Source organism: Clinocottus analis, unplaced genomic scaffold, assembly GCF_023055335.1.
Source record: "Clinocottus analis isolate CAN_PGR_092001 unplaced genomic scaffold, fCliAna1.0.p SCAF_25, whole genome shotgun sequence".
NCBI classification, from domain to species: Eukaryota; Metazoa; Chordata; class Actinopteri; order Perciformes; family Cottidae; genus Clinocottus; species Clinocottus analis.
Genome location: NW_027175987.1, coordinates 4,495,737 through 4,506,217, shown reverse-complemented (window position 1 = coordinate 4,506,217; position 10,481 = coordinate 4,495,737). Strand labels below are relative to the sequence as shown.

Below are 10,481 nucleotides of genomic sequence, written 5' to 3'. Positions count from 1 at the left end.
TTTCAATGAAGACATTTGACAGAAAATGCCGCCGCCGGTTGAGTCGAAGAGGGTTTTGAAGTGGATTTCCGGCTCATGTGCACGGACCCAGCTGTCCTGAAGGAGGAATGCTCAACATCTGCCCGCAGAGCCGCAGGTACTGAAACATTCATGTCCAGTAACCAGACTGAACAAGCTGTCCGGGGCCATTTACTTCTCATGTATGCGACACGAGCAGCCGGTCCGTCAGCATCCTGCTGTCTGCTGAGGTCTTGAGCTTTGCTCGGTGGTGCGTTTGGATCCTCAATGTCTTGACAACGAGCTGCTCTTACACGCGCCATTCATGCAGTGTTTAATTACAGTTCATGTTATGTCTCTGTGTTGTGCACAGAGTTCTCCAACCCTCCTGTCCTGCTGATGGCGAAGGTAAGTCTGTGTTTACTGTGTGCAACCCATCATGTGCTTTAGATTTAAACATCAGTCTGCATACAAGGAACTGGATGAAGAGCCCTTTAATATCTGGTGCGATGTTTTGGTAAAACATTGGCTATGTTAAAAAGTGATGTTCAGGAAGAAAAAAAAAAGCGCATGTGATTAATATGAATGAAAAAAACTGAACTATGGTCTAAAGTCAATTAAAAAGAATTTGAGTAATATTTTAATGAAATGTAATGGGCCGTGAGATGATTGGGCTATTTCGCACAGTGCATATTGTATTGTAAAGTATATGTGACGTGCAGTTCTCATTGGTTAAACATGGAGCATAATCTTGATCTGGATGCGTGTATTGCATTAAACACTATTACTGATTTAAGTAAAACATTGGGGGGTTTCCTGAGATGACTCATAGAAAGACTCAGTGATTATAGGTGCAATAGAGAAATAGCTGCCTTAATCTCATGGCTTTAACTCTTGGATTTAAATGAAACGGTTCTTTTAAGATCAATATTGAAAATTAGCAGTGACTAAAATAACAGTGCTGTTATCCCCCCATCATTAAACATACCAAATGATGTTGTCTTTTAGTAGAAAACTTAACTATTTGGTAATGCTGGTCTATAAATATTTGTCATGAATCGACCAGCCTGACTTTTATAATTATGAGTATCTCTCTGCTCCTGAAGATGAGCTGGGCTGCAGGTACACAGTGTGTGGCCAAAGGGGAACACAGGAAACCCAAACCTGGTGAACTGGCTTACCACAAAGGAGACATCCTCACTATCGTTGATGCTGGCACGGTACCGTCACATTGAAAGAAGCTACAAACTGTTTGTTCTGTTCATTTTGTATTCCTCCCAATTAACACAATACCTTGCTCTTTTCTAGAAGAAGGGATATTACAAGGCCAGACTCAACACCACAGGAGAGGAAGGACTCATAAACGCCAGCAATGTGCGTGAAAGAGAGGCCCTGCGCGTTGACCCCAGCCTCAGCCTCATGCCGTAGGTTTCCTCTTCCTCTCTTCCGTGCTGCTCCAGGAGAGCTTGGATGAGTGCGATGACTATCTCACATCAGTAGGATGCAGCCATGTTTACACGTGGTTAACACAAGCAATGTGACTGTGACACAGAGAAATTATAGTTTCTAACTTTAGCCGTTTGCTTGGTCTCATTGCTTGAAAACTCATCTTGTGGCCTCGTGGTGTGGTTTGGACTTGCTATCACAAACTTTGTCTCTTTCACCACAACTTCCTTTTCTGGTGACATGGCTACACATCCGTTTGTTAGAAAATGGTCATCTGTATTTGTAATTTATGAGAGGGTGGGATGTTTTTTTTTTTTAAAATATGTGTTGCCCACTCTGCTGTCTTTCACCAGTTGGTTTCACGGGAAGATCTCGGGTCCAGAGGCGGTGTGTAAGCTGCAGCCGGCTGAGGACGGCTTGTTCCTGGTTCGAGAGTCCATTCGCCATCCCGGCGACTACGTCCTGTGTGTCAGTGTCTCTGGAGATGTTATCCACTACCGGGTGATTTATCAGGACAAGCAGCTGACCATTGATAACACACAGTATTTCTACAACCTCATTGACATGATAGAGGTAAGCGGCTCGGTTTGATTCAATTTAAGTTGTGTAATTCTATGTATTAAGGACAAAAGATATTTGTACGGTCATGGAAAGGCTGGAAAAATCATCTCATTTTAAAATGGTTATTTCCAGGCCTGGAAAAGTCCTTGAAAAAAATAAAATCCCAAAAGATTTGGAAAAGTCATATGAATGTGTCATATTCATATGTTCATGTCGTTCATTTACGCTGAGTTTGAAATAATATGCTTTTAAAACAAAGGCGCTCAAAATATATGCAGGCATATGCTGAGTATATTTATAAATGTTTATTCTTTTAATCAAACAATTGTCTCTTGTTAATCTGTGTCATTTAAGGTATATTGTATGCTTTGGAATTCTCATTGTTCGTTTAAATACTACATTTTCTCACTTTTTCATGTATACAAAGAGATTTCCCAAAATATTTGGTCATGAAAATTTGGTTTGAAATCATGGAAACAAATGTGCATTATCAAACAAGTCAGTGTCATTAAATGGATACACCTGTACTTAATAAGAGTTTCAGAAAACAACTCTACCACAAAATCATTTCAGATGTTGTTAAAAGAAACATCAGGGCAATCAATAAAGGACCTATCCTACATGGTGCCGGTATTTCAAAATGATCCCACAGAATTATATTAGTGGAAATGGATACAAACCTCATATGATATTACAAATTGGGTATTTTAAAGCAGATTCAAAGAATCGTAATCCTGATGGTCTGGATTCAGATTTGGTGATCCAACCGTACCTTCAACTTGGACCGAATGCTGCATTTGGATATTTAAAAACTTAAGGCAGAGCTCTGGGTCATCTGATGCAAAGATTCAGCGTCATTTGGATCCCACCTCAGGTGGATTTGATGTAGATTGACATATAGCCTACACTTCTCTTTTCTCAAATGGTGTTACCTTAGATGTTCAATGCATTAACTTTTTTTTTATTGACCATTAGTTGAGCAATTCATGTAATAACTGGTGGCATACTTAAGTCTCGACCAAAGTGATTGAATGAAGACCACTTGTATATAGTATCTGTAATTTCCCCACAGAGGGACTAATAAAGGATTTTCTTATCTTATCTTGTATGGCTAAAAGTCCCTCTAATTTTCACACTAAGTATGACAAAGGGACATAAATACACACACTATCAGCATAACTTATGCTGGTGTAAAAATACATCTTCCATGTGTCAAAATGAGGCGGAGACAGGAAAACACACAAAGCCCTTTTATGGTTTATCTGTATTTAGCCTGCGTCTGTGTGAGTGTGCATTGAACGCTGTGCTGCAGTGAGGTTTGCGGATAGACTCCACAGGGATGGCCAGCTCTTATCAGCGAGCCACAGATGACTTCAGGCCCGAGTCGGACCAGCTGACTTACTCCTGCGAGGAAACCGACGGGACGCCCAGATGAATATTTGGGCTGAATCATGTTATAAATGCTATTTTGTACATACAAATACAAAACCAGGCTCTGATGTGTCACTGTATCATCATTTACTTGTGTAAATTAATTCAGCTGCAACCCGTTGCTTTGTATGTTATTGTTTGCAAACCTTACCGTGACATTGAAGGGTATCAATACACAAACTGTGTTGTGCAGCTGCTCTAATGATTTTCAAAGGCTAAATTTAGGTCTTAGTCATTGCTTCTTTTTTTGTCAAACTACAGGTCTTCAAGTGGCTTCCTGAGTATTGTGTAGGTGTTCATTTCTCTTTGTCAGAGTTTCCATGAGCTTATTATTCTCTTGCAAGCTAGAGGAAGTGTTTAATGTAATCTTTATTCATAAAACGTATGTACTTAGCAATCTTTACAGGGCCCTTCACACACAAACTGTGGAGAATGAAAATGCCAAATATCTCATGTAATAACATCTACTGTAAATAACTGGACAGCTGTTGTGTGTTTCCACCTTTGCAGTTCTACTCAAAGAACAAAGGCTCCATCGCGACAACTCTTCTGAAGCCAAAACAAAAACAAGGAACCAAATCCGCTGAGTTGGAGTTGTCCAAAAGTAAGTTTGAGGTCAAGAAAACTGCATCCATGCTGATCAAATATAATAACTAATAATTCTGAAGGCTTGTAAAGGCTTGTAAAGGTGTAAGGTTCCCAGTTCATTGCTCTCTCCTCTCCAGCTGGATGGCTGCTGGACATTACGAAGCTCAAACTGGGAGAGAACATAGGAGAAGGGGAGTTTGGTGGTGAGCTTTTATTAGATTTTTTTTTTTAGCTCATTAGCCTATTATCTTTATTTCTAACATCACAACATTTATAATAAAAGGTGTCATCAAACATTTGTCTTAGTCCAGATGCACTAAACTAAACACGGTGTGTGATTCTCAACCCCAGCTGTTTATGAAGGAGACTATATGGGCCAGAGGGTGGCAGTAAAGACCATTAAATGTGATGTCACAGCTCAAGCCTTCCTGCAGGAGACGACAGTCATGACGTGAGTCTGAAGACTTCCTCAATTCAACTTTTGACAAAATACTTGGACGTGCTGTGAATTCAATACTATTATTGGTCTTAGTGAGTTTGCTCAATGAATAAATTCATAATTTTAGTTTATTGTACAAGTGAATCTTATTCATTTGAATCAAATGCAACTTGTTAGTCTTATTAATATCTTTAATAAGAATTCACTCCTTACAGGAAGCTCCAGCATAAAAACCTGGTGCGGTTGTTGGGGGTCATTCTTCACAAAGGGCTTCATATTGTCACGGAGCTCATGACTAAGGTACAGTCAACACATGATTTAATAACCGGGAGCAAGACAAAAATGGGCAACATGGTAAAATAATATTAAGTGAAAGCATAAATATAATAGATATTGGATCCACCAGCTATGAATTTCATTATTTAATTCACGACAAATCCACCACCAGCAACCAGTGAGATGAAATAGATATGTGTGGTTTATTAGTTTACAAGCATCATTTTACTTTGTGTAGTAAAGTGAGTATGCTTTGTGAAATCTGCTTTGTGAAATCTATTTTCTATATTTTTTTAACTGAATGAATGACTGTGTGTCTCAACACATGTTACAAAAACACATGTTATCATGTGCAGTCACATCATGACTTTAAGTGACATTTTTGACTACATGTAGTATTTTTCATAAAAAATAACTGAGAAATCTTAGAATATAACCTTATTTGAGTAGTTGATATATGTTATATATGCATGTGTTTGTGTTGCAGGGAAACCTTGTCAACTTTCTCAGGACAAGAGGCCGCTCAGTTGTAAACTCAGATCAGCTGCTCCGCTTTGCTCTGTGAGTTCAAATGTCAGCGACAAACTTAAAGATTTTAGCGAGAAACGACATTGTGTGCAGAGGTACATCGTGTGACAGCTGGGTCCATCGATGCAAAAACTGCTCGTAACTGTATATAATTTACACTGTTTGCATGTGTGCAACTGTTTTGTGCACAACATTGTAATGCCATTTTTTCTTTGTGTTTCTGTGTATGTGGTCAGTGATGTGTGTGAGGGGATGGAGTACCTGGAGTCCAAGAAGTTGGTTCACAGAGATTTGGCAGCTCGTAACGTGTTGGTCTCTGACGATAGCCTGGCCAAGGTCAGCGACTTCGGCCTGACCAAGGTGGACTCGAAGGTGTCGGATAATGCCAAACTGCCGGTGAAGTGGACCGCCCCCGAAGCTCTGAAGAAAGAGGTCGGTTTGAAGAGTGTCACTTCTCTTCAACCTGGGATTTGTTTTCATGTACTTACATCTGCTTCTGTCTTTCTGTGGAATCTCACTCTATCTGAGACCTCTTTTCAGTACTAAAATATTTCATATAGGAGAAAAGTTATACAGGTTTAGAATTAGCAAGCTTACGTTAGCCAGTGGCTAGATGAGTAAAATTAAACAACTTGATGCTTCATCTACACACTGTTTGTCAACGTAGGAAAGCAGATCGCTATCGCCATAAAATCGGTCTTTTCTCATTGATTCACCAGACTTTGTTACGCTAATAGCTAAATTTCCATCAGACAGATGGGAGAGAACAAGCTTATGCTGGGATCTTCATACTCCACAGTGGTTATGAAAAAAGTCAAAATAATAGATGCTGTGGGGAGAGGTTAGAGAGCGTTAATATTCTTTCATTTCAAATGGCGTAGATTTGTTCCAAACATTCAACTCTATCTCAAGATCGGCCTCGAAAGGCCGTAGATGCCGTTTTGAGCCATTTTCAACCATGACGTGCCGTTTTTTTAATAGATTTTGAATTGACCAGGATTGACATGTTTATCACAGTACTGCCAGGTGCTTTAGTTCATAATACAAAAACACATTCAAGTGTGTACTCTATAGCTTTATTAATACTCTATCAATAAGGAGTAAATTGGTATAGGTCCTGAGGCATGTATTCCAGAGTTTAATTACTTACTAGGTCATAATAACTTATAGACCCTAAAAGATGTATTTCTCTACATGTTTTAAATGTTTCTATATTTGCTCCCATGATGCAGAAATTCTCCACAAAATCAGATGTTTGGAGCTACGGTGTTCTCCTGTGGGAGATCTTCTCTTACGGTCGTCAACCTTATCCTAAGATGGTAAGTAGTACCAGAACATTTCCCTGTTATACTGTTAATAGAGTGTGTGTGTGTGTGTGTGTGTGTGTGTGTGTGTGTGTGTGTGTGTGTGTGTGTGTGTGTGTGTGTGTGTGTGTGTGGTTAGCTTAGCGAAAAGACTGAAGCAAAAGAGAAATTTGCGTGGATTTTTTTTAACTAACTTGTCTTTATTTGATATGAGAAAAAAAAAGATCAAGCTGACAAAATCAAGCTTATATCTGTGAAGTCAATTAAAATCTGATTTCAAGAATTGACACCCACAAAGAATATAAAAGGAAAAATTAAGACTTCAAAAAGACCTTTCCCCTCTGTCCTGTAACCAACAGGAACGAGTATCAGGCTGATAAGGTAAATCTGTGTCATGTCAGGATTCGTGTCTTTAGCGAGTCATAGGTCTGTCGGTTTAAAGCTACCTTGAGGTCAGATTCGTCTCCAGACCGTCATCTTCTGGATCGACTTGCGGCGTCTGAGCAGGAAAGGTCACTAAGATCAAAGAAGTGCGTCAGCAAGGCTGGAGGTTTACTGTACATTGTGTGCCACAATTTGAAAAAGTAATCTTGTTGTTTTTAGCCTAGCTAATCTACTTTATGAAGTGTTTTGGCATGGAGGAAGAGGAAGCTACATCGTACACACAGACTTCATAGCAGGAGATAGCGTGCAATAACAGACAAAGCAGGTTGGCGTAACATGAGAGCAGCATCATGGCGTCACTGTCACAGGGAGACTTTGGAAAAGTTGAAATAATGCTACTTAAACACCACTCTGTTTGTCATACTAGGAGCTCTCGGGTAATCCGTGCTCAATGACTGCCCGGTGGGTCAAGGGGGACATCAGGATCAGCCAGCATGAATAGAAGGGACAGTTACTTTTGCACCTTACGCCAGGTGGTGTCCTTTTAAACGCTGATGATTACCTCCTAATAAGCAGGTTGATTTATTTGGGTCAAGTTTGTGCTCCCCTTAATTAAACTCTTCAACTGGTAATCTGTTATCTGTTGGCAGAGAGGCCAAGAAATGAAGTGTGAGTAATTAGTATTTGTGGTTTTATCATATAATCAGACACACAGGACTGATAAGAGCCTTTTTTATGTAGTAATGAGGATTGTGAATATTTACACAAATCTTTCCCGTTGCTCCTGTTCATGTAGTCTCTGAAGGAGGTGAAGGAGAGGGTGGGGGGAGGCTACCGCATGGAGGCTCCAGAGGACTGCCCCCCTGTTGTTTATTCGCTGATGACGATTTGCTGGGAGCAGGAGCCACGCAGAAGGCCTGCTTTTCACAAACTGAGAGAGAAACTTGAGCGAGAGATGGGTAAACACAGCCCCGGTTCTGAGTGCCGGGATGGGATCAGGTCTAGTTCTGGACGCTGATCTCTGTTGTGAATCTTTGAGCTCACAATGGTGGTAAGAGACTGGTAACACACACAATGTTGCCCGCTTCTGATGGTGTGCATCACACGAGATGGCCCGGTGGAGTTCCTACTGGATTTCCTTTAATCTATCGGATGGGACAAGACGATTATTATGTAACTCTGGTCATCACATAATGCTGATGAAGAAGGGTTTATATAAAACGTTATACGTACATCCATGGTCCCCAGAGGATACATCCCAATGACTTTTGTGATCTCACAACATTCTGCCATAATGACACACATACAGACTCACAAGGGGAAAACTGATACATCCGCACCTGATACCACTACGGCCGCGGCATGAATTGAGCATAATAGGCCGCCAAGCAGCAACAAATACCTGACGAATAAACTGGTTGAATACTTCAAAACAAGCAGCTACCAGTTCATCGGTCCGAGAGTTTGCAGCCACAATGTTGCACATGTTGTTGTGGAGAGATGCACCCAAAAGGTCACAACCTGCTCCTCTTTTAACTTTTTAACTGAAACTGCAAAGAGTTCTTCTCCGTTTGCATCAGTAAAACCTAATGTGGGAAGTTAGAACGTTAGCAACAGCATCATGTTGAAAATCCTATTCGTCACAGCCAGAGAGTGAGGAACGTTTGATTATAATATAACATGATTTCAAAGTCATTGTTAAAACTGTAAGGGTATTATTAAGTACTCATACCAGTACTCTGTATTGTCAATTACTCAAATGAAGTACTTCTGAAAAAAAGTGGTATCGTTGTATCCCAGTGAAAACCATAGCAGCCCACACACTGTCGCAACGCCAAATTGGAGCAGAGGACTAAGTAAAGTGGGTGGATGGGTGGGGCTATTACCACTTACCTTCTACCTAATAACCCCTTACTTACGGTGCACTTTGAACTCAGCCTTCTGTTTAATACCTGTCAAGTTTCTTGACTGCACCTTGCACGGTCCAGAAAATATGTCCTCCGACAGGGAGACATATGAACACATGGCAAAGAACTTAAAGCAGCACACACACCGGTACACAAGACAATATCAGCCACACATTGTTGTGGCTGGTAATAACCCCACAGGCCAATGCACAGCCACTGTCTGAAGCCTGGTGACACCGGTTGTAGTGCAACACCAAATGAAATGACCACATGAAATTCCCAAAACAATGCATTACTGCAGCTAGTATTGTATGCAGTAAGTATTGTCTGAGTATCCAAATACAATGGTAAGTGGCAGTACAGTACCATAATGTGTTGGAAGTACTGTACATTGAGTTTGAATCTACCAAAATATCATCATATGTTTGAATGTCAGTTTAGTAGTCAGGTTTTTTTTTTCATATAAATGGTACCTGTGTGATCAAAGATCTACGTTATGCAGAGTAAACACAGGTTATTTGTTGTTAATGTCAGGAAGACACATCTGAAAAAGACATTAGGGAAAGAAACAGTTTATCCAGGATGTGGTCACAAATCACCCCAATCTGCTTGTGTCCTTCAACAATATGCCATGGATTTGGGGCTTAATATGTAACATATTTAATATTGAATGTTATTGCTGGTTTCTAGTGAGAGAGGGATTTACATACTTTTAAAAAGCAGTCAGCATTTTTCTTTTCTGCAGGGAAAGTTGGTTTCCTCATTTGCAACAGATACTCTGTGGGCATTTGTTTAATTAATTCAGTAGCTTTTTCACTTTTAAGATGAATTTTGGTTTTGGTTTTCTTGAAACCAAATCTCATAAAAAAAATGTTTCCACTTTGTCCGTCACACTCCACCAGACAGCATACTTGGGCCGGGGGCTTTGATTCAATTCATTCAAATGTAATTTATTCTGTAAGACTAAATCAAAAGGAAATACGCCATGTATTACTACTTTCTCTTCCCTTTTTATGAGGATTTAGAGATTATAAGATTGACTTTGTGTTATCCACCATTCTCTTGGGATGTCTTTGGATTTTTGCAGGTACAGAATGTTTTCTGTATTCGTAATCTTTGGTTCACATCATTATTTTACATATATATATATATATATATATATATATATATATATATATATATATATATATATATATATATATATATATATATATATACATATATACATATTAATGTATAACTCATTTCAGTGTATGTGATTATCAGCTGATTTTTAATTTAAAAAAAATGCAATTAAATATTCATATTTATGATGATAATAATGCAGTTCTAAACTCAGCACAAAATGAAACCCTTTTTTTGGATTGTTATCACGCCACAAGACCAAATAAAGATGTCATTTGACTTAAGTCTACGTAAGCTTGGCATTTGTCTCTGTCCCACGAGACGGACCCGAAATTGAGGCTTGATCCTCCGTCTCTTGTTCTCGTGGTGCAAGAGAGGGTCTGCCACGATTTGTTCAATCTGCTCTGTGTTTTCCTGGAGCTCTCTAATGGGATGAGCAGCAATTTCATAAAAAAAAAGGATTTATAAAGGAACCAAATGTTTAAAAAAAAGATA

At 39.5% G+C, this 10,481-nt stretch overlaps 1 protein-coding gene across 1 annotated transcript; it reads left to right on the top strand.

The window, feature by feature from the left end:
- The first annotated feature begins 13 nt into the window (after positions 1 to 13).
- Positions 14 to 9,924, top strand: matk (megakaryocyte-associated tyrosine kinase). Its single transcript, XM_068591397.1, has 13 exons — positions 14 to 136; positions 371 to 405; positions 1,104 to 1,217; positions 1,306 to 1,421; positions 1,797 to 2,016; positions 3,946 to 4,039; positions 4,161 to 4,226; positions 4,375 to 4,474; positions 4,678 to 4,762; positions 5,226 to 5,299; positions 5,503 to 5,698; positions 6,499 to 6,585; positions 7,751 to 9,924. Exons 1-13 carry the CDS (start codon positions 76 to 78, stop codon positions 7,970 to 7,972), a joined length of 1,470 nt encoding a protein of 489 aa, XP_068447498.1. The 5' UTR covers positions 14 to 75; the 3' UTR covers positions 7,973 to 9,924.
- The last annotated feature ends 557 nt before the right edge of the window (positions 9,925 to 10,481 follow it).

Coding starts and splice junctions, on each gene's coding strand:
- matk (XM_068591397.1), top strand. CDS start 76: ATGTGCACGGACCCAGCTGTCCTGAAGGAGGAATGCTCAACATCTGCC. Junction 2,017..3,945: donor ACCTCATTGACATGATAGAG/GTAAGCGGCTCG, acceptor CCACCTTTGCAG/TTCTACTCAAAGAACAAAGG. Junction 5,699..6,498: donor CCGAAGCTCTGAAGAAAGAG/GTCGGTTTGAAG, acceptor CCCATGATGCAG/AAATTCTCCACAAAATCAGA.